General features: G+C 36.9%; 1 protein-coding gene across 1 annotated transcript in view; it reads right to left on the bottom strand.

Moving 5' to 3' along the window:
* Positions 1-47: 47 nt before the first annotated feature.
* The window catches only part of LOC125240599 (ATP-binding cassette sub-family C member 4-like), a 30,733-nt gene continuing 6,188 nt past the window's right edge, over positions 48-24,592 (bottom strand). Inside the window, exons 2-25 of the mRNA XM_048148551.1 lie at positions 13,983-14,114; positions 13,327-13,531; positions 12,202-12,427; positions 11,678-11,775; positions 10,363-10,560; positions 10,129-10,255; positions 9,631-9,777; positions 9,152-9,318; positions 8,753-8,917; positions 8,132-8,269; positions 7,883-8,050; positions 7,474-7,584; positions 6,175-6,416; positions 5,557-5,609; positions 5,255-5,464; positions 4,728-4,958; positions 4,540-4,646; positions 4,322-4,445; positions 3,941-4,114; positions 3,659-3,786; positions 3,248-3,370; positions 2,967-3,089; positions 1,837-1,997; positions 48-896 (exon numbers count right to left, since the gene is read on the bottom strand). Of these exons, the coding sequence (XP_048004508.1) occupies positions 629-896; positions 1,837-1,997; positions 2,967-3,089; positions 3,248-3,370; positions 3,659-3,786; positions 3,941-4,114; positions 4,322-4,445; positions 4,540-4,646; positions 4,728-4,958; positions 5,255-5,464; positions 5,557-5,609; positions 6,175-6,416; positions 7,474-7,584; positions 7,883-8,050; positions 8,132-8,269; positions 8,753-8,917; positions 9,152-9,318; positions 9,631-9,777; positions 10,129-10,255; positions 10,363-10,560; positions 11,678-11,775; positions 12,202-12,427; positions 13,327-13,531; positions 13,983-14,114 (3,826 nt within the window). The 3' untranslated portion in view covers positions 48-628. The remainder of the gene's footprint in view (positions 897-1,836; positions 1,998-2,966; positions 3,090-3,247; positions 3,371-3,658; positions 3,787-3,940; positions 4,115-4,321; positions 4,446-4,539; positions 4,647-4,727; positions 4,959-5,254; positions 5,465-5,556; positions 5,610-6,174; positions 6,417-7,473; positions 7,585-7,882; positions 8,051-8,131; positions 8,270-8,752; positions 8,918-9,151; positions 9,319-9,630; positions 9,778-10,128; positions 10,256-10,362; positions 10,561-11,677; positions 11,776-12,201; positions 12,428-13,326; positions 13,532-13,982; positions 14,115-24,592) is intronic.

Consider the following 24,592-nt stretch of genomic DNA (forward strand, 5'->3'; position numbering starts at 1 on the left):
TACTTAACAGATAAAAGATTTTTTGGAAAATCATTGAAATATTTACAGAGTTTATTCGAATATTTTTTATTACTGTGATAATTTATTAATAGTTTATTGTGTTTGTGAGTGACATTTAAGTACCTAATTAATTAGTTCTATGCTATAAGTAGGAATTGAGCAGTAACAAAAAAAAATAAAGTCCGTCTACAGATGTAGTGTGAAAGGATTTTCCTTCGTATTTTTCCGGAAAAGTTCGTATTTGTCATGCTAGCTCAGACAAAGTCAGTACGACTTGTACCTACTGAGACTGAAATAGCATGACACGTTCGTACGTTTCCGTAAAAATACGAAGGAAAACTTTTCGCACTACTTTCATCTGTAGTTACTTTTACACCCTCATAAAACCTATATTTTTAGTAAATATTGGAATGAATAGCGACATCCGTAAGCTGAACTGACTTGTTCTGAAACCAACTAATACCTACCTAATACCGCCTGTTTCCTGTAACACAAGCAAAGTATTAAATTGTGCTGAAGTCCTCAAACTATTCGGTGATTTTTAAAAGAAATTTATTAATTGAATTTCTCGTGTGTCAAATTTTAGCAAAAATTTACTGCACAAATGACGTAGGGGAATGTAGGGGAGTTATGTAGAGGGATGGTCACTATCAAATTTAGTCTTGGCCATGTCATGCAGAGCCCTGCCCATCTCTCCCGTCTCCTTGACCATGAAGTTGAGGAGGCTGTTGGGGTTCTTGAGCAGGAGGTAGGGGTAGTCGTACTCGGCCACGCGGCCCTTGTCCATCACCAGCACGCGGTCCGAGTCCATCACCGTGTTGAGCCGGTGCGCGATCGTGACCACCGTGCACGCCGAGAACACGCGCCGGATCGTCGACTGGATCAACGCGTCCGTTCTAAAAATAAATACCGAATTATGTATAAAGCTAAGCTAAAGCTACTATCTTAGCCAAACCACTTATCCACAACCAAAGACATATATAATTCCGTATAGACAGATAAAGTCTAAGAAAAAAACGTACCTCAGTACCACACAGAAAAAGGTAAGGTGCCACTGAGAAAAAATACAACCAGTTTTCATGTTCGTTCAACAAGTTTTTTGGTTAAAATAGCGCCTACGTGCTCTTTGGTTCAAACAACAAGCTACTTGTCATTTGAATCGGCAATATATTTGAATCAACAAGTCGATTTTATAAAAACAACCTGACGCATATTGTTTTAAACATACGTTTGGCTGATTCAAACGGATAAACCGCAACAAGTCGAACTTGTTAAATTCACAATACAAATTTCTCTCAGTGATGGCCGAGATGGCATTATACCTTTGGGGTACGCTCAGCTAGATGGCGCTAATATTAATATTTGACATTTTAAAACATATTGAGCTAAGAATATGGCCCAAATTGTCAAAACTGAGGTTCAAAAGTTTCAAGCCTGTGTCAAGAGATGGCAGCCTATGCACTGTGATTACACATTTTACTTCGACAGTAACTCTCTATAATACTCAATCCTCTTTGCCACAACTTAAAGCTGATCGCAACAAATTAGACTGATTGCTGCTGCGGCTCTAGAGAGTAGTTACGGACCTCTCATTATATTGAAATGTAAATACCTATTTCAGATATTGACCTACTTAATTGAACTATAACTGTTTAACAGCGCCCTACTGCTTGTTGTATAGGTTCACTGACCAGTGACCCACTGTCAATTAGGTCACGGCAACTATTATTATAAAATCGTTATTTTAGCAACTTTGAAGAAAGTGAACGTATTAAAATTATTGCTGATATAGCCGGAAAAAAAGACGGATAATCAATAATCACGTATTGTACTTACTGAGGATCGACGTTCGCGGTGGCCTCGTCCATGACCAGCACCTTGTTAGAGCGCAGCACGGCGCGCGCCAGGCACAGCAGCTGCCGCTGCCCCACCGAGAAGTTGCTGCCGCCCTCCGCCACCTTGTAGCTCAGCGACGATATCGCGTCCTTCATCTCTACCTATCAAACACATTAACCAACACACAACTCAAAAAAAATCATCAATATAAATTGAACGTAGTTTAAGCAAAATGATCCAATCCACAAAAATCTCTCAATACAATTTAAACTTTTTGTCAAAAGGAAAAGTGAATGTCCATCTTTAGACGATGAATAAAATCATTTTCACCACACCAACTGATAAAGGCTCACTTTGCTATTCGAAAACAGATAGCAAAATTGCATTTTATCCACAAAAGTGCAAAGTAATTTCACACAAATTTTTACTTGACACCTTGAGCTGGCTGGTAGAATTTACCTATAAATGATGATTTTGAATCATCAATATTGAATAAATTGATAGATTTAATTTAGTTCTATGTTTTATAGTCAGTATTTTGTTCGTGTTGGTGTGGTGAAAAATTGTGTGTTTCACTCGGCGGCAGAGTTTGTTTAACCTTCGTGCCTTGAAACCCTCGCAACGCTCAAGATTCCACTTTTTGAACCACTCGCTACGCTCGCAGTTCAATATTGGAATCTTTCGCTTGCTCGGGTATCAATATTGGCACGAGCGGTTAAACAACAACTTTGCCCCCTTGTAAAACAAATAACTATTTTTATTAGTTCAAGGGCAAATTTGGTATTAGCAGTGTCCTGATTAGGAAAAGGTAGAAGAAAAAATGTTTGGCTTTGTGTGGAGGGTTGGCCGAGTTAGACGATTTGTCTCATATTTAGGAAGAAAAAATATACTTCTTATTATGTCTGAATGCTAAATAAGAAAAGGATGTCTTATAAAAATAATAGGTAAACATATATTTACTTATATTTAGTAACTTTTACCCGACTACATCTATCTGAATACATACTAAGACCATGCGTTCTACCTATACTACTTGTATATGCACAAGATTAATGCCAAATACGTGGTAGGTATGTGGGGTCATTCCAAAATATGCGTGATTCGAATGGAAAATGAACATGAGTGCCTACCTGCTCCAAGGCTCGCCAGATGTCGTCGTCGCTGTAGCTGTCGAACGGGTCCAAATTGTAACGCAATGTAGCAGAAAATAGTATTGGTTCTTGAGGAATGATGGATATTTTTGATCTCAAGGCCTGAAAATTAAAAATTGAGGTAAGTTTTTTTAATTAAATTAATACACGTCTTAAAAAACATGTTAATAATACTATATACTAACACCATCATCCCGATTTTTATAAGTATTTATTTTGGAGACAATTTAATGAATAGTAATATTAGTAAATGTATTTACCTGTTTGGACAAATCTTTGATGTTAACACCATCAATTTTGATGTTGCCATCGGTCGCGTAGAGTTGAAACAGAGCTGAAATCAACGATGACTTTCCTGCCCCAGTTCGGCCTACTACTCCGACCTAAAATTATAATTACGAATATCTAACACTGTTTTAATTTACAGTAATTTGTTTCATGATTTAAAAATTATTATAAAAGAAAATATTTAGGGTCTAACCTATGCAGTTATATACGTAATACATATATGTAATACAAATAGTAGCATCAATTTACTTTACAGTAAGAGTAATTTAATTAATGTAAATCAATATAGAGGCGAGCAATATAAGGCGGTGATTTTGACTTTTGTAGTAAATACTTAAGTAATTATACGAGTATTATAATTTTCAGCTTATTTAAACATTTACCTTCCAGCCACTCTGAATTTGGAAGCTTAAATCATTCAATACTGGCGGATCATCAGGTCCGTATCTCATATAGACGCTTTCGAAGAGCACCTCACCCTGTGCTGGCCAAGTCGGTGGAGCCTGTATTTCTGGGCAGACAATAACATTTAAGAATTAACAATGAATTATTCAAGGCGTGCAAACTGCTTGATGTACACGCAGGTACCTATTACGTATAAGTGCCTACCTCAATAATCCAATAGGGACTACTAAGAACCGTGTTCCAAACATACGTATACTTACTTCCTTCATACATGTTTTCTTCCGTTGGCAGCACACTGTACTCGAGCACTCTCTCCACTGATGTCATCTGAGCCAAGAAGTCTGCAGTAAACCGAGCAGCCATTTGTAACATCATCGTCAGTATCATGGACTGACTGACGGCGAGACCCACGCTACCCACTGGGATCAATTCACCTGAAAATGGAAATACCTAATGTAAACATATTCGTTAAGTTTCGCACTATAATGAGAAAAACTGCTGTTTTGTTGGGTTAACCCGTCGTCTGCTTTTGTCAGAAAATTGACATAAAATAATTAACTTTGACATATTTTTATAAAGTCCAACGCCAAATGTTAGGATCCTTATCAAATACAGACGAAGGGTTAAAAGTTAAAACTTACCGAAATCCACTACGAGAAAAACGGCAATAATAGTGCCAAGGTACGCTAAGCAAAGAAAATCTAAATATAATCCAAATGCACTCTGAGCTCCCAAGAAGGTATAGAAGGCACTTGAATGAAGATCCTAAAAGTTGAAATGTACATTAATAATCGTCATATTTAAGTGGTAATTTAAAAGAAAACGCCAATGAGTAACACTGATGTACGAGTATACTAACCTGTGCAGCATCAAATAATTGGTTTAACCTATTTTCAGAACCTGAGCTCCTAATTGTGGACAAGCCTGATATCGTAGAAGTAATCATGCCGAAAACAGGACTCTTTGCTGTAAAAATATGTAGTTATTATTGATTGAGAAGACAAACATTTTAAATCGTCTTATTATTATTGTCTTTTTGAGTCTTACTTGTGCTTTCCAATCTTTTCACAGCTTGCGCCGCGTTCAAATACCATTTCAAAAAAATTACAAAAATGATAACTAAAACTATGGTCGGTATGATGGTCCACCATAGAGCCAACGCGTTTAGCACTAGGATACTAATCATGGAGAGGTACATTTGAATGGTTTCCATCATAGAACGCGGCAAAATTTCGTCCAACGCACCCATGTCTTTTGAGAATCTGTTCAAAACTCGACCTGTCAATGAAAAAATAAATGTAATGTAAGTAGACATATTATAAATTCAATTCACTATGGATCAAATCGCTTGTTATCCTTCCTTAATTAAGAATCATAAGGGTCACTCATATATGAGTAACCAGATGCAGCTCGTTTAACAAGTACCTACTCATTCTAAAAAGTTGGTTGCTTAGTAAGAATACTTACTTTATCTACGGTTACTTTAGTGCTAACTTTTAGGGTACGTGCTTAAATAGGACGACTGAATTAAGTAAATAAATTGGCATTTTATGAATACTACAAACATTACTCACCAGATAAATTTGTGTCAAAGAATCTCATCAAGGCATTGATAAGATTTTTAAATATAAGATTATGAATATTTTTTGAGGCTCTGACTGTCATCATAACAAAGGCGTAGATTCGAGTATGAAGGATCACGATAATCCCCAAAATCAAGCAGCCATATGTAAGTAAATAATGCCAAGTTTGCAAGTTTCCGATTTGTGTATTCCAACCGGGATCTGAAAGTATACGTATCGTAAGTGAGATTAAAATGTCGTAATCAATGCTATGTCCGTAAGGACCAAAAAACTCCACATTTTGAGTCACTTACCGGATTCCTCCCCAGCTGGCAAAGATTGTTCGTAAGCATCAACATTATTAGTCCTGCGAATTACGAATATTTTACGAATATGGCAATCAAAAGTTACGAAACAATAATCTTAACAAACTATTACATTTAATCCATATTTCTATATAAATAAATAAAATAAATATCATAAGACATTCTTACACAGATTGACTGCGTCCCACGGTAAGTTCAAGATGGCTTGTGTTGCAGGTACTCAGACAACGATATAAGTATAAAATATACAAATACTTATATACATAGAAAACATCCATGAATCAGGAACAAATGTCTGTGCTCATCACACAAATAAATGAGGAGTGTCTTTTCAAATATTTTGCGACTCTCCTTCTGATATAGTCCTTAGATGTATCTCATAAGACACACTGTCAAACCAGTACTAAAATAAAAATAAGTCCTTTTGAAAAGACACTCCTCAAACGCCCTTATCGGGATTCGAACCCGGGGCTGCGGCGTAGCAGGCAGGGACGCGCAAGGCCAGAACGGTCGTCAAATCGGATGTATGACGAGTAAAAGTGCCCCTGTGGCCTATTTGCAGAATAAATGATTTTATATTTATTTGATAACTGCAATGTTGCTCACCATATACTTAGCCAGTAGTCCGTGGCAGTAGCAGACGCCTGGGTGGCCAGCACCACCACCAGCGTGGTGACCACGAGACACCACGACTTCACTGTGGACAGGTACGTCCAGACGACCTCCCACTTCAGGTTACCCTTAGCTCTTTCTTCTGCTTCTTGTATTTGCTCCCTTTCTACTTCACTATTTTCACTTTTGATTGATATTCTCGAGATACCCCGTTTTATCGACCGTCTTGCTTCAAGCTACAGATAACATATAACAATCCAATATAAAATGCATTACTTATTACTAAAATTTTTCACATCTTTACTCATCGTTATTCTTAACAAGGTGTTTATAGGTACATACTATGAGCTGGAAAAGTGCATGGAGAAATTATGAATGAATTCATTGATAAATTCGCCATGCACTTTTGCAGCAGATGATAGTACCATATAGTCACGGACTTTAATTGTTGCTCCACTTCTAGCTCATACTGGACATTCCATAGTTAAGCAAAGTCATGCTACGGCGTGTCCAGTATAAAATGTGACCGGGACCGTAACCACAGATGTCATATATACCATATATAGATCAAGCAAACGTCAAATGAACTCAGTAAAATCCACTGAGTTGCCCGTCTTTAATCGAAGCTTGCAGCTTTCGGGCGTCAATTTTTGTAAGTTGAAGTTAACAAAAACATTAAAATGCCTCGTTACGTGATATTTAATTGCAACAACATAAAAATTATGAACATTCAAGAACCTGAAACATATTTAAAATCACAGGCAAGTAACAACTTCAATACAAAATCTGACACGCTCGGCCCCTATACAAATAGATGAACTTGTTTCTTCTATCCAAATCTAGTTCTGTGACCTTAACACAGGTTCATAAAAGGACTGTGAGATGTTGGATGGTTTAACTTTTCAATTCAATTTAATTAATCGACACACCAAACAATATTTTTCTTTCAAGTTTCAATAGCATTTAGATCTTTCGATTACATAATACAATAGATGGTGCATGGGTAATAGACAATAAAGATTTATTTAATTTTTGACAAGCAGAAACGTCTGCTAAAGATTTTTATATTAATGGAAAAAACGGAAAAATGAACGCTTCCGGTGAGACTTGAACCCGCATCTTCTGCAATCCGTACATTGCTCTTAACCAATTGAGCTACGGAAGCCGCGCCGGACCTTGCAAATCTTTCCATGCCTTTCCTCTTATTGAGATTTATTTAATGTATTAATATTAAAGTATAATAATAAATGTACGACGGACGAAGAAAGATAACAGCTTAAAACGTAACCGTACCTTGGTGGCCCCTGGTTCAGCAACACTCTCTTCAGGGCTTGTCAGGAGTAATGCAAATTCTTTTCCAGATTTGGTAAGTTCTTCGTAATTGCCTACATTTTCAATCGCCCCCTAGAAATATAATAGTAATCAGGGTGGCTAGCCGAATGGCACAATCGCTCACGAAACGCTCACGAAACGAAGCGCTAGTAGATATCTATCTCTATCGCGCTTGCGTATTGGCGCGACAGAGCCAGCGGCGTATCGCTTTCGTTTGGCGTCGGAGAAATGCCATTCGGCTACGGGGCCTGGCTCTCGTTACTTTAATTAGCTATACGTATTGTATATCTGGTAATATTTCTAGCACTCAAAATCGTACAAATGTATATGTTTATCATGACGAGTGATACACTTAAAAAAAAATACTCACTTCATTTAATACTACAATTGTGTCCGCAGATTTGAGGAAGTGGATCTGATGGGTAACCAGAATTACAGTTTTGCCGTGCAAGTAGCCTTTAATACAGTCTTCAAACAGGATTCTACCGACATTGGCATCCACAGCGGACAGAGGGTCGTCCAATAAGTAAATATCGGCCTAAAAAAAACAAGCCATGAAGTTGCATCCAAGTATATTTAGTGGCTATTCAAGTAGGAACAAATAAAAACAATTTCTTACATCGCGATAGACTGCTCTTGCTAAATTTATACGAGCTTTTTGTCCTCCTGACAGAGATACTCCACGTTCGCCTACGAGCGTGAGGTCACCGTATGGAAATTGTTTAAAATCTGGCAACAAGCAGCAAACCCGGCAAACCTAGAACATGACAAAAATATTTAATACATTTATTGATGAACGTAAATATTTAAATATATTTGCAGGTATATATTAATATGAATATGTCATAAATACAAATAGTATTTTTGACATAGTCAAGTATGGAATACTTGTAAAAATATAATACACCAATATTTAATTTGTGTAAATATGCACATACTAGACTACACATAGGTAATATAAATTGAGAGTCATTCAGATTTCCGCTTGTTGAATCACGAATATTTAATTATTTACAGGTTGCATAGCAATAGAGTGAATCAAGCAATTTTATCTATCTATTACCCTTTATGTTTAACCAACTGTTAGTCATTGTACTCGTAAATTCGTTTACTCGATACGAATAATTCATTTTGTATACAGGGTATGGTGATACTAACAAGTAGTCAGTACGAGCACGAGGTAAATGTTATTTAAGATGAACAATGGAAATAAGAGGAGTGTTGGCGTACAGTATCGTACCTCTTTATACTTAGTGGAGTCATATGGCAGTCCAAACAAAATATTTTCGCGGACTGTTGCGGGGAATAACCATGAATCCTGGCAGGCATACGACATTCGACCCTTCACATTGAGATTGCCTTTGCCTATCGGCAACTCTCTAAGCAGCACTTGCAGCAAGGAAGACTGGAAACCACAAAACATGTTTAACTTTAATACTTTATAGGTACTTATATTTTGTAGACAACGAAAGCAGTAAAAGTTAGATATCCGCATAAGAGATATCCTTCTCCATCGTTCCTCTGTGATCTCAATAAGACCATTGGAGTTAGGCAGTTATATTTAGAACACAGTTTTTCTTTAAGCAAATAAGTCACTGGGAATTATGTAGGTAGCAAAGTTTATAAAAAAAATATATACTTTTCCAGAGCCAACAGGGCCTATTATAGCACATAGTTTGCCCTTGCGGATTCTTATCGACAAATTCGTGAGAGTGGTTTCGTCGGTATTTGGTACCCAGGAGGCAGACACCCCCGCCAACTCCAAGGCGTACTCGACAGCTACGGATGGACGTCTAATGGCAGGTTCTGGAACCACAAAAATAATAATTGGGAGGTAAATATATGAGGAAGATTCGTGAAGTGAATTATCAAAGAATCTCTGGGCATAATATTCAAATGGGTAACGTAAGGCTGAGGTGCGAATAAAATAGGGCAAGACTAATATTTGTACAGAATACTATTGCTCTTGCCCTGAGTAAAATAAACTACGCTAGTCTTAACCCACCTGACGTTACTTATCTATTAAATTGCTTTTACAAAATAAGTGATTCGCTTGTTAAAGTATCACTCGTGTTTGGTTTATAAAACTAAGTAAAAATATATTGAATAAACAATTACCCGATTCTTGTCCAGCAAATTCATCATTATGAATATATTTCTTAGATACTATAGAGTTTGGCTCGTGTCTTATAGGATTAGAGTCAAATGAGACTGGCCTTATATTATTATTTGCTTTTGGTGTGTTATTGATGTCCTTTCTTTCATCTGAAACATATAAGAATAAATGTCTGAATGAGTAAAAAAAATAATCATAATGCATATAGGTATTATTGTTGAAACAAGGCAGATGTAGTGAATATGTTTCCTTGGAAAAACCGTCGAAATAAGACATAACCATTGGTATTTAGAATCAGAGGTAAAAAAAATCTTCTTCATAAATTTTGACTGTCTGAACCAACCTCGAAATAGTACCAAACCCATATTAAAAGTTGCTTAAAATATTTATTCTCTTCGAACACTATTAAAGATATAAACAACATAATTATTTAAGAGTATTGAAAATTATTATACATCCTGAATTGTGTAACCTGTATAAGTAACAAATATTATACTGACCCATTACCAGAATTTCTTGAATACGATCTAATGACACGAATAGTTCCGAGAGGTTAGCAATAGCAAACGGAAGTATGAGTGTCAAATTAATCTGGATAATCGCGAAATATTGTTGAATAGGATAAATCTGCAACCAAAATAATCCGATAGATCAATATTCGTCTCAAATGTAGGAAATATATATTTTAGATTTACCAAGTTTATTTAGACAGACACGTTTTAATAGATACATACCGTAGTTGCAGTGATCATTGAACCAGTTAAGATAAGGGTCAAAATAGTTATTAACAAGATGGTCCTTTCAGTGAAGAGCGTGAATCCAAGGAACATGCTACGAATGATCATGGCGTTCTTAACTGAAGATATCTCATGCGATCGGGCCATTTTTACTACTGCTTGGAACGGAATTTCCCAAGCGTACATCTTTATAACCTGCGAATTATATATTAAAACTGTAAATAAGGTCCTGATAGAAATTATGATTACTGTAGGAAAACTTTATGAAAAACAGAAAATGGAAAGTACAAAATTATATATATATAATTAGTAGCTTTCCGATGCATTATCGGATAGTGTGAAAACGCTCTAAGCCGCTTTCATGTATCAAATGGCGACTATACCTGTTTGAATACCTACAAACTTATAGGTATTTAAGTAATAATTTCATCATTTGGTACAATTGGTACATTAGTGGTAAGAGCGTGCGACTTTCGATCCGGAGGTCGCGGGTTCGAACCCCGGCTCGTACCAATGAGTTTTTCGGAACATACGTGCGTAATGTCATTTGATATTTGCCAGTCGCTTTTAGGTGAAGGAAAACATCGTGAGGAAACCGGACTAATTCCAATAAGGCCTAGTTACCCTTCGGGTTGGAAGGTCAGATGGCAGTCGCTTTCGTAAAACTAGTGCCTACGCCAAATCTTGGGATTAGTTGTCAAAGCGGACCCCAGGTTCCCATGAGCCGTGGAAAATGCCGGGATAACGAAGGAGGATGATGGTATAGTATGAATTTTCTGAGATGCACTTTTCGCTTTTGCCCTAATCTGTTAAACAAAGGCCTTTGTTTCTATTATTCGCTGCGGTTAGCTCCCGTTTAAATGGCACGTGCTATAGTCTCAGTGTAGTTAAAAAGCAACTATCATGATAGCAATAAGGTTAAAATCCATAAAAAGCCCTTTCGGAGATAACACGTTTTGTCATTTTCAAAAAAAGTTACCTGCACACTGCAAACTGTTTAATAAATCTGAACCTTATTGCTATCATGATAGTTGCTATTTAACTACACTGAGACTTTAGCACGTGCTGTGAAAACGGCAGCTAACCACCGCGAATAATAGAAACAAAACCGAAAAGTTCATCTCAGAAAGTTCATACTATACATTGGAGGCGTGTTAAAATATTTGTGAGTATCTTAGCCGCTCCAATATGTTTAATCGGCAACTGTACAGCCAGTACACAATACCAAAGTGCAACTTTACTGTCCAAGGGCTCAAGTGCTATTTTTGGATGCAATAAGTAAAAGGTAAATAAACAATGAAATATAGCAAACCTGAATTCCATTAATAATTTCACTCATAAGTTTAATCCTCCTGTCGGTTCTGGCAGCAGTTTTACGTCTCACGACAGCAGTTAATTTCGTAAGAGCGGCTGAAAATTTAAGAACTCATTAAATGTGTTCTTAGATGGATCGTTCATACCTACTTCTGCTACTGACATGTTAACTAAACTACACAGTGTAGCTGGACAAAGAGCAAGTACTCAAACACGTCAAGTTTTACTCATACAAATCAACTTTTACTATAAGACCAAACCCGATATTACGAAAAAATTCTTTCCTTATTCATATTTTTTTTCTGTCTGTATTTGAAATTTTCTTTGGGAAAGTCATTTTTTCTCGAAATTCAATCAATTTTCATCCCATACTTAATCAAAGTTACTCAGTATGAGTACGACCAAAACATTTAACGGGTTTGTGTATGTATGAATTCCTACTATAAACTGTTTTTTTGGGTAAAGTAAAATAGAGATGAATTATACGACATAAATTAAATTGAAAGTCGGTTAAATAGTAACCTTGCAATGGTATGATAATGAGTACGACGCTGAAGAGGCCGACGAAGGGCGCCCAGCCGGCGGCGATGTACAGCAGGTACAGCACGACGGCCGCCTGCGCCGGGATCACCCACAGCTGGTGCAGGAACATGAGCGCGTAGTCGAACCGTGCCACGTCGTTCGACATCAGGTTCACCAGCTTGCCCGCCGCCACCTCGCCTACAGACACCTGGCTCATGCGCAGCAGCTAAAACATTTACACCCAAATTACTTACATGCACCGATCGGAACGGCTATTTTTAATGCTAGGGCCACACTAATGAGAAATGCTATTAATTGCCGCGATAGTTAATGGCATTCCTCCTTAGTGTGGCCCTAGCATAAAAAGCTGAAATAGCCCAACCTTTTCAATTATTGGCTGCTTTTATGAAGGGCTGAATATTGCACAATGAAGGGCTGAATATTGCACAATGTAACAACAACGAATTATCAGATTGTCCTATTATATTATATTATTAAATAACCGAAAAACGAAGTAACACCGGTTTTTATTTATTTATGGAGTAAATACCGGTATTCGATCCCTGCTTTCATAACTTGCGTGGGCGCTCAGCGATAGATTGTATTCAGGTGATTATTTTAGGGCGTTATGCCATTTTCTTAATTCCTAAATCGAGGGATAAATAATTGTTTTATGCATTTCGTGTGTGTGACAGACAATTTCTATAGGATAGTAAATTATCTGAGTTACTGAAATAATGACTTATATACTCATCCCACAAATAATAACTGGTGATAATATTTAAAAGCTTACACGTATTTATTTTAAAGTCATATAAAGCTGGTGAATAAGTATGTTTTTTTTTACATTAATCATTTCTCAGTCAGAGAAATGATTACCACCATTTCACGTCATTATAAATACTATTTATAATTTATATGAAGGACACTTTCATACGAGATCAAAAAAATAAAAGCTACAAATATTCACATTAAGAATAAAAGTTATAGCACAGGAGCAATCAAATTTATTATGAAAACTGTAGTAACAGTCATTTATTATTGATGTCCATCATAATCAATAAGTAATTACTCGTGCGCCATAACTTTACCCGTGCGTATAAAATGTATGTACTTATATAAAACCTTTCTGTACAGTAGCGACGTAGCTGCTACTTTGACTCTTAAACTGAATCTATTAACAAATAAAGTGTTGTGATGGTGACACATCATGGCAATAAAGTTAAGTCCCAGCATGCCCAGGGCGTAGTAGCCCGCGTCCAGCCTCGTGATGGTGGACTCCGCAGACCAGTACGATAGCAGCTCAGTAAAAATGAGCGGTTGCATTATCCTGAAAAAGATTTTTAAAAATCAGTCCCGGATAAGTATTTTCAGAAAAGAAGGTTAAAGAGGCAATTTTGTAGGACCCCTAGTTTGTTTTTTAGTCTCTTGGCACGGGCCTAGGCGGTAACGTTGATGACCTTAATTGATTTGATAAATGTGATTATCAATATAAAGGGCATGACAAACATTAATAGAGTAGTTGATAAATAACCATATCGCTGAAAATATTGATAAATAGGATAGTTTCAGGTATTAAGTGTTTTTGGAACGAGACGCTGCCACGTTAAAACAAAAATCTATAAATATTAAAAGGCACACATCATTTGCACATTTTGAAGAATGTAGTAATATAGTAGTACCTAAATCGAAATAATATTTTATGAACTAAGAACGGAAAGCAAACCAAAGGAGTCATAATAAGTTTTTGGAAGATAGACCAATGTTATAGCGATGTTTACCTGGCTGCAGCGTTGATAGAGAGATAGAAGGCTCCCGGCAGGTACTGGACCCAGTACGCGCGCCACAGCGCACTCCACAACGATGGTGGCCGGTTTTCTCGGTTAGCTTTTTCATACTCCTCCATCCAGTAACTAAAACGTAACATTGTGACTAGAGTCAATCTTCAATCCGTTTTTTTTTTTAAAAAAGGCCATTATGATAATCACTATCAGACAGCGCCCTTATTAATACTTCTACAACTTTTACTACTTTTAAAAGAACAAGAGCCTACTCGTAGTTTACCTATTTGTAACTATCAAAGTCATATCGCAATCAAACGAACCGAAACAATATAAATCAAGAAAGTCACCACTGCTTTATCTATATGGTACTGAGGTACGTTTTTTTCTTAGACTTTATCCGTCTAGATGGAGTTATATAGGTCTTTGTTACTACTAAAACGTACACTATAAGAAAGTTCCAGAAGAAAACATAGTAATTACATACTTAGGTACATACTGCCACTGCTAAAATTTATTCGCGCAAAACGTAATGAAAATACATTTATACATCATACAAGACGGAAAATTATTCCGATTGAGATTCAATGGTTCATGTAAACACATAATTTTAATTTTTTTTAATTTTCTCAGCTAATTGATAATATACTGCTAAACCTGTAATAACTGTCAGCATCCATAACTCGTTTCTGTGTAGAGATAAAGAGTTAAATATTTGAGAATCTTTATTTTAAATTGTTTTTATTATTTTATTGAATTTAGTATTTTTTTGCATGACGTCTTAGTGCGTTTCACATTATCCGATTCGATATCGGATGTAGGATTTCAAAGGAAAAAATCAAAGATGGCGGCGTAAATGTATGAGATGTCGGTCCGACAACCTGATATCGGATTGGATAATGGGAAAGCGCACCGCACTACATACCTATAGCAGTATATTTAGGTACACACCTGTCTTACATATCTGTAGCATATTTAATACAACTACGAGTATACGAGTAGGTACATGTAGGTAAGTATTTTAGGGCCAAGTCCATTTTTACAATAAAATATTTATGTACCTGTTAAATTCTTATGAAACTTATTTTGTATTACGACTGTAAAGTACAGTTAAACCTATAATCGGTACCTAGCATTGAAGTGTAAACAGACAAATAAGTTCGTCAATATGATAATGATTTAGATTATCAGGCCCCGTAGCCGAATGGCATTTCTCCGACGACAAACGAAAGCGATACGCCGCTGGCTCTGTCGCGCCAATACGCAAGCGCGATTAGATATCTACTATTATCGTGAGCGATTGTGCCATTCGGCTAGCCAGCCGAATGGCATTTCTCCGACGCCAAACGAAAGCGATACGCCGCTGGCTCTGTCGCGCCAATACGCAAGCGCGATAGAGATATATCTACTAGCGCTTCGTTTCGTGAGCGTTTCGTGAGCGATTGTGCCATTCGGCTAGCCACCCTGATTCGATATTTTCGGTAACTATTGCTTACATTGAATCATATTACACTTAGTCTTTGATTACTTAATTGAGTAATTCGAGTCAAAGTCACAAGAAGCATTATTAAAATGGATGTTTGGACATATATATTTTGTGTTATTGCGGTAAAAAAGAATACCAAACCTTTTTCTCGCATTCCCATTTCTTTACACTTACTAATAGTGCGATAGGGACGGCCAGATGTTTTGTCATTTATCGCGCGACCATACTTGCCTTCCAGATAACAGCAACCAAGGCCTGTTAACTCTCTTAGAGCCACTTGCACCAACGAAAATGGAGGGTTAACCCGAGGGCTTTAGCTAATAACCTCCTTTGTGCAACCTATTTCTAGCTTTCTGGCCACTGATATTTTGATTGAAATGTGTCAATATCGATATGAAAATTGAAAATTGTTATTATCGCTGTGTATGTCTTTTCATGTGAAAATTATAATAGGAGTTCACAGTAAATCAGTAAATTCCACATTATTACACAATACAATGTGTCAGTGGTTGTTGAAGGTTCGTGAGCGTCAGAATGGCGGGTGTACATCAAGCAATCCTGGTATGGTATACGTCAGGAGTTAGTGCTAGCAATGTGCCAAATGTGCGCCAAAATTCGAGCGATGTGCTCTTTAAACTCCAGAGATATTTAAGAAATTAATGATACCCGCCATTCTGACGTCAGGCTGGCGGGTGCACTTCCAGTTCTCGCTAATGGCTGCCTCAGCGATTGTTAATATACCTAGATGTCTAAAGAGCTCTCAAAAATGACCCCACGAATATTGTGCCACGGTAGGCGGGGCCTCAATATTGTGCCACGGAGCTTGTCAGTGCGCTAATGGCGGCCAGTCGGAACAGTTGTAGTACGGCATATTTAGAATATATGTTTACAAAAAGAATATGCCGTACTGTTTTGTAATATCATGTGCTAGTTGTTCCAACAAATACGGAGAAAAATATGGGATTAAGTTTCATGTGTAATTTGGCGAGGATCATAATTATTTCGATTTATTTTGTACGAGCTATTTTTGTATGGGGATGATGTTATGCTATATTTTTAATAGCCATTGATATTTAAAAACTTTCATTTTTGTATAATTTTATTCGGAGCGTTTCTCCCCGGCACTGTTTTACTACTTAAATGCCTACACTATGCCGGTAGATATTACTAAATTCTCATTCCTATGCAACTGGCATAAGTCAATTTTTTATTCCTATGCCAGCGGTATAGGGATATGAAGTTTTTAAACACATCTTCCAAGCAAGTGTGGTCGCGCGATAAATGATAAAACATCTGACCGTCCCCCCTAAATATATAGTGCGATAGGGACGGCCAGATGTTTTATTATTTATCGCGCCACCATGCTTGCCTGCCTGCTGTGCGGCCGACATAGGCCAGTAAACTTGTTTAAACACACGTACGTGTCAGTGGCATAGGAGTTCGATTATTTTGATCACAGACCTTGTGTCACCGGCATAGTGGTTTAAATGGCCAATCTGAACACATTCGTGGACACGTATGGTATAGCATACGCGTAGTCATTTGTTTCTTTTGGTCTATGACAGATGACGTCACTATTAAGCGTCCCTGAACGTGCTAATTTAGAAGGCTGTAGAATAGAAATAGACGTGACCTGTGGTCCGGTGTCAGTACGGCGTATTATGATTTTGGAACCACTTTTCGGCTGACATTTTGTTTGAAAGTAGTGTTCTATGTTATTATCTTTCGGTGGCGACATCTAAGTAATTACATATTTAAGGGCCGGTTTTTCAGTCGCCAGATAAATATATCTACCAGATAAAGTTATCACTATCCTTTTCATCATTCGTATAAATGACAATGACAGCTAACATTTATCTGACAGATATTATTTATTTGGCGATTGAAAAACAGCCCTAAAAAGGTAAAATTTATAAAATGAAAGCCTGCGTTTAACACCTGTTAACAATAGATGGCAACTGACAACAACCTGTACGTGACTATACATTGATATACAGATATAAATTGAATTTATTTAGCCATAAAAATACTTATTATAGCGGAATACGTGTACGACATAATTAATATTTTCATGTGTAGGTTGTTACTTCATAACAACAAATTAATTATGTAGTTATTTTTTAATATGCATAAAATTAAAATTATTTTTGCTTGGTTCTTTAATGTATGACATAAACCCATCCCTTTTCGTGTCAAATTTTAGTCAAATATGAACCGCGAATTCTTAGCTGCCAGTACGTACAGCAAGAAGGTTATTAGCCGAATAAAATCGCTGATTGGTAGTTAGTGACATTATATGCATTTCAGCTACACTTATCTGTGTGCATTAGTATAAAAGAGATGACTATTGTTTTGTTTACCAGTTTTGATTACAGGGCCTGTAAACGTATTGTCTTGTGTAAATGTAGGCGTAATTGTGTATGTGTGCTAAACGGTGCCAAGAATTTGAACGGTAATGTTCTTAAAGGCGGCTTCCATGTTTATCTTACTTCGTTGGGCTGCCTACTGCCTAAAGTACTGCCTAAGGTTAGTGCTCGCAATGTGCTTCCACATGTATGAAGCACAAACTAATTCAGAGAGCCGTTAAAGAGTAATATGGGATTATGGGATATATCTATAAACGCCTGCTGAAATAAAATAGCAATGTTCATTGCCTGCAATGCAGCATTAACATGCAGGCGCTTTACACAAAAAGTGAGACACATACAATGATTACTGGATACTAAACGCGTCATAAGACATTTTTTTATTATTATTAGTAGAGTTGTGTTGTGTTACTTATATAAGCTAAGGGTGAAGTTACGTCTATCAGCATCAAGCCACATTTTGTGTCATGAGAAATCGCTCGTTAGTATAAACATGCGTAGTTGTGTACACATGCTTCCATCTTTCCGATGCGCAAACGTTTTATACCGACCAGCGATTTCTCATACATAAAATTGTCTTACGACGCGTTTAGTATCCAGTAATCATTGTATGTGTATCACTTTTTAGTGTAAAGCGCCTGCATGTTAATGCTGTACTGCAGGCAATGAACATTGCTATTTTATTTCAGCAGGCGTTTAAAGATATATTTATTGAATCCCATATTACTATTCAACGGCTCTCTGAATTAGTTTGTGCTTCATACATGTGGAAGCACATTGCGAGCACTAAGCTTAGGCAGTACTTTCACCCTTGAGTAGGCAGCCATTAGCTAGATCTGGAAGTGCACCCGCCAACCTGACGTCAGAATGGCGGGTATCATTAATTTCTTAAATATCTCTGGAGTTTAAACTCAGAGCACATTGCTCGAATTTTGGCGCACATTTGGCACATTGCTAGCACTAATTCCTGACGTATACCACACCAGGATTGCTTGACGTACACCCGCCATTCTGACGCTCACGAAGGTTCGCTTCGCTGAGGAAAAGTGTCGCTAAACCGGTTGTCAATTTTAGTTCCATTAATGTCCGTTGAACTTTGATTGAGACCGCCACTAGTATAAACGTGTGAAGGTGTGTAAGTGTGTGTGTGATTGGAAGGGGGCATTTTTTGTATGGAGTTGGCGTTCTTCTCCTAGTGAGTATTATATTCTTTGACAGCAACAAAACAACCTTAACCCGTTTCCAGGCCCTGCCAATCCAGAAATGTTACATACAAAGCCCAACTTACATCCTTGTGATATTTTAGCAATAGATTTTAAGGCCAGGCACTTTTTGGAAAAGTACAATCTAATTTGTACCCTGAACAGCAGTGTTTAGAGTGTAAATCGCGTTAACACGTATGTGGTCGATGAAGCGTAGGTACTATGCCTTGACGAGGGTTACAGCCAATGTCCCTCTCGCTCTCCTTAATAGTACTAAAATATCTACCTTATAATAGATTAAAACGTATGTGCCTCTATTCCTTCAGCTGAAACTACGAGTAGTTTTGCGTTGCGCAAATGCAGGTAATGACAAGATTCGCAAAGCAGTTCACAACAGAATAGATGGGTTGGCTAAGAGACATTAGTCAATACTTACAGCCTCCGAAGGCCCAGCTATACAAATGAAAAAAAAAACTGCTACTGAAATTTCAACTTAGTGCAGAGAAAGGAGTTGCAACGAAACATTACAAATGTAATTCTGTTCCAATTTAGGTAATATGATTTGAATTAATCGAAATGAATAAGTATTGACAGGTAGTATCTTCAGCCTTAGGAGGATATATGGTCTACTATCGAACCAACTGAATCATGACCCACCATAAGCTCATTTTGCCAAACCGTCTTAATATAAGTAGATCGAAATTCGCTTGCAGATAGGGTTTCCTAGGCGACGATCTTGTTATCATTTGCCACACTGCCATACTGTGTGTACTTGTGTAGTGACATAATTTAGCTAGTATTTAAAACGGCCTAAGTGCATTATAAGCGATAGACCTTACAGGTTTGAAAGATTCAAACGAATGATCTGCCAAGTGGGTCATGATAAATCAGTTGGTCCGATAGTACGTGTAGTCTGTTCCGCAAGAGAAGAGTCGTGGAATGTATCATAAATAAAAAAAATAATAAATAAATATTGGGGACACCTTACACAGATCAACTTAGCCTCAAACTAAGCAAAGCTTGTACAGTCACCACATGGGAATGTTGAGCCACTTGGCAATGGATGCAATTTGGTCGGGTAATATAATGGCTTCGGTATCTTTCGTTAGTAGGCACGATCGCGACATGACCGATGTTACCCGATGATATGTCAGTTAAAAAATACGAATCTTTGTTGCGTCAAAATTTGACTATGTCAAAACTAGTTGACATAATAAAAATCCTTCGTCTACGAAAATTAAGGATTAGCCAACGGCCATTTAATTTTGAAGTTACTCGTTTGAATCAGACGCTAGATGTCGTTGTTCCTAGCGGAAACTAGATAACGACAGTTCTTCATCGATTCTAATGGATTCATCTAAAACCGTTTAGTAACCATTAGTATTTCCTTCAAATCGAATTCCATGCCATGATTTATCTGACATTAATAGGCGAGATCTTTTTTCAAGTCAAGATATTTATATAAATAGCCATGTTATCGGGCAATTTTAAATTATTTTTTTCATTGACAATTGCTATTGCTGTCTTTATTATCGTTAAATGTGTCACAGCTCCTAGTTGACGTTAGTTGAATACTTATGTAACATATAATCCTATAATCTATCAGTAGCCATAGAAATGTTTAATAGAGTCTTGACAGTTTCTGATTGAAATTCTAACTTTGAAAAAATATCTGACAATGGGTATTGTCAAATTTTTATCGCTGTAACATTAATTGCGGAAATAAGTAGCTATCTAATCTAATAAAAAAAAATGATTCCTTTACCTCCCAGAACCAACGCTCAATGTTATCTCACCGTGTTACAGGAAAACATGCTTCCCACGGTAAGGTCATTTTATCCACGGGAAGAACTGCCACATTTTCATTTCGTGCACGACACACAGGGCCGGGATTGTAAAAGACTGGCTCCATGGGTGCCCTCTATTTCGCCTATCATTAATTCGCATAATTTGAATTCGCATAACAGATTTGGCATAACATAATTGTTCATAACATTGAATAAGCATAACATTAAAAATGCATAATTCTTATTTCGCATAACAATGAATCTGCATAATTGAAATTTGCATAATATTATTTCGTATAACTTTAATTATTCTAAAATGAATTGCCATACTTACTAACTGTATGGAGCAAGCGATTGGATCAATCAGGGGCTGATTTTCCAATTTCGAGCGCTCGATTTTGAGTGTTTAATTTTACTTTATATTTATTTGAGCGGTTTTCCTGGGCGTCTCCGTCCTACGGGTCCGGTCCATTTTGTTGCTTCTAGGGTCCATCTTTTGTCCCCATATCTGGATACATGACCTGCCCAGTGCCATTTTAGATGAAGACATTGTTGGAGAGCATCTGTAAGTTTGGTTTTTTGACGTATTATTTCGCTTCTAATTTTCTGTATTTTCCTAATATTCAATATACTCCTCTCCATAGATCGTTGACAGGCCGTTATAGATTTTCGTATTTTATCTGTGTATGTCCAAGTTTGACTTCCGTAAGTTAGACTAGGTAGGATACAGGTATCCATTACGATTTTCTTATGGGCAATACTGTATTCGCCTTTCAAGATTTCCTTCTGGGACCAAAACTTTTTCCAGGCTATGTTTATGCGTCTGTCTACTTCTTCCTCGTTATTAGATGGGCTAAAGGATATCTGTTTTCCCAAGTATATGTATTCCTTAACATAATCGATTTCAGTCCCTGCCACATTAATTAATCTTCTTCGACTGTTGGTCATGGCTTTTGTCTTAGATGTGTTCATGTGTAGTCCTACTTTCTTGCTCTCCTTGTCAAGGGTATTCATCATGTCTTCTAGTTGGGTTGCAGATTCCGCAAAGATGATTATATCATCTGCAAAGCGTAGATGGGTCAGCCGTTTTTCAAGTATAGCGATTCCTTTATTCTTCCACTGTATATTCTTGAAAACTTCCTCTAGTACTGCTATGAACAGTTTCGGTGAGAGTGGATCTCCTTGTCGGACACCTTTGCCTATAGATATCTCCTCTCCTTTTCTTTCCATCTTCACTCGGCTTACACTTTGGCTATAGATCATTATTAGGATGTTTATGTATGTTTTGTTGATTTTACATGTTTTCAGAGCTCGCCAGATAGAGCTATGTGTGATGCTATCGAAGGCTTTCGAGTAGTCTATAAAGGCTATATATAGGGGGTTTTTATTTTCTATGTATTTTGTTATTATTTGATCTAAGGTATGGATGTGGTACTGTCTCACTTATTAAGCATAAAAAAATAGGGGTAAGTAAGGTACAGCGGGGCAAATCTCGAGTGGGGGGCAAATGTAACTGGTCAATTTCTTCCATGTTTTACAGTGTTTGCATTATTAAAAAAAAACTGTTTATTTTTAAGAACCATACCTATGCATTTATGAACTTATCTGCTAATCTTAAATTAAAAAGATTATTTGAGTTAAGGAGTCTTTATTTTATTTCTACATTACTTATTAAGTTTATTCGTTTCTCATAAGTGTTTTTCAGAAAATAGAGTGTCTACCAGTTATGTAGTAAGCGTGTTCAGTGGGTACGGTACATGTAATAGTGGAATTATGGAAATAGTGTAATAATGGAAAAAATGGATTAGTTACAATTGCCTTTTAGTCTAGATTTGCCCCGCTGTACCTTACTAAAGAAATTGAAAATGGATAGTATTTAAATAATATTATTTCATCGTTCAGATTTTCGCAGATCGCACGTGCCAATACTGATACCCGAGCAAGCGGAAGATTCCAATATTGAACCGCGAACGTAGCGAGTGGTTCAAAAAGTGGAAGCTTGAGCGTTGCGAGGGTTTCAATGCACATTAACCTTCGTACGGCACGTTAAACATTGCCACCGAGTTTGAAACACAAAATTTTTCACCACCCCAACACGAACAAAATACTGACTATTAAACATCAAACTAAATCAAATCCATCGGTTTCTTCAAAATTTATGATTCAAAATCATCATTTATAGGTAAAATTCTATCAGCTAGCTTAAGACATCAAGTTAAAATTTGTATGAAATTACTTTGCACTCTTGTGGACAAAATGCAATTTTGCTATCTGTTTTCGAACAGAAAAGTAGAAATACAGAAAAACAGAAAAGTAGAAACCCGTTAGTGTGGTGAAAATATAATTTTCTTGTATGCCATTTAAACATTCTACGAAACAAAGTTATGCTTATTATACTTATACCAATTCATCGTTATAACAATTTACATTATGCGCATTAGCATTATACGAAATCTGTTATGCGAAATAATGATATGCGTATTAAACGTTATGCGTAATAAACGGTATGCCAATTCATATTAGGAGTATTCAGTTATGCGAATTAATATTAAAGTATAATCGTGTATATTTTTTTTAAATAATTATAGATATTCTTTACGAGACAGTGATTTATTATATATTAATAGACAACATTACAAAGAAATGTATTAAATTCCAATAAAAAGAACATGCGAAAATATTCGGAAAATAATGAACTTCTGCTTATTTATAATAGTATTTTTCGTTCACTTTCCTATTGATAGCTGTCATCTACATACATATTTATGCGTTTTAGTTTATTAATTATATGGAAATGACAGCCATTAAAAAGAAAGTGAACGAAAATTTTTGCTTAGCAGACAAATTACCATCAGAGCTCTGAAGTTAGATAGACGTTTCCAGGACTAAAGCGGATGTTGTAACGTAACTATAGTAACAGCAACTTCCGGACAATTCGCGATCAATCATTGGTTAAACGTTTTTGTTGTTACGTAACTGTAGCAACGCCCGCCCCATTGGTCAGCAGAACTCGGCGGAAGTCATGATACCAGCCTCGTAAGAGTTCGGACTCCGATTTACGTTACTATAATAACGTCAGCTTCCGGAAAAATCGCGATCAATCATTGGTGAAACGTTTTTGTTATTACGTAACCATAGTAATGTCACCTTCCGAAGAAAACGCGGGTGGTCATTGGCTAACCGTTTTTGGTTTTACGTAGCTGTAGCAACGCCCGCCCCATTGGTCAGCAGAGTTCGGCCGAAGTCGTGATACCAGGCTCGTAAGAGTTCGGAACCCGATTTGTATTATTCGACCAAGTTGCGAACAGTGGTAAGAGGCTCAACATTCCCGTGTGATGACTGTACTATGGGTGCTAAGCGACGATATACATACTTAGATAGATAAATACATACTTATACCTCTATACATAGAAAACATCCATGACTCAGGAACAAATATCTGTGCTCATCACACAATAAATGCCCTTACCGGGATTCGAACCCAGGACCGCGGCCTAGCAGGCAGTGTCACTACCGACTCAGCCAGACCGGTCGTCATAATACATTCTTGCTTCTCTTCTTTTTCCGCAGAGATTTAACCCTTAAATGCATAGTGATGATGTAGTGATGTATATATGCATCATGCATATATATGTTATGGACCAAGTGATAAATCGGGCATTATACATAATGCCCGGGCATTATGAATAATGCCCATTGTGAGTGGGCAGTTTGATAATAACTATTCAAATAATTAAATTGCCCGGGCATTATACATAATGCCCATCCT

This window comes from Leguminivora glycinivorella, chromosome Z (assembly GCF_023078275.1).
Source record: "Leguminivora glycinivorella isolate SPB_JAAS2020 chromosome Z, LegGlyc_1.1, whole genome shotgun sequence".
Classification (NCBI taxonomy): domain Eukaryota; kingdom Metazoa; phylum Arthropoda; class Insecta; order Lepidoptera; family Tortricidae; genus Leguminivora; species Leguminivora glycinivorella.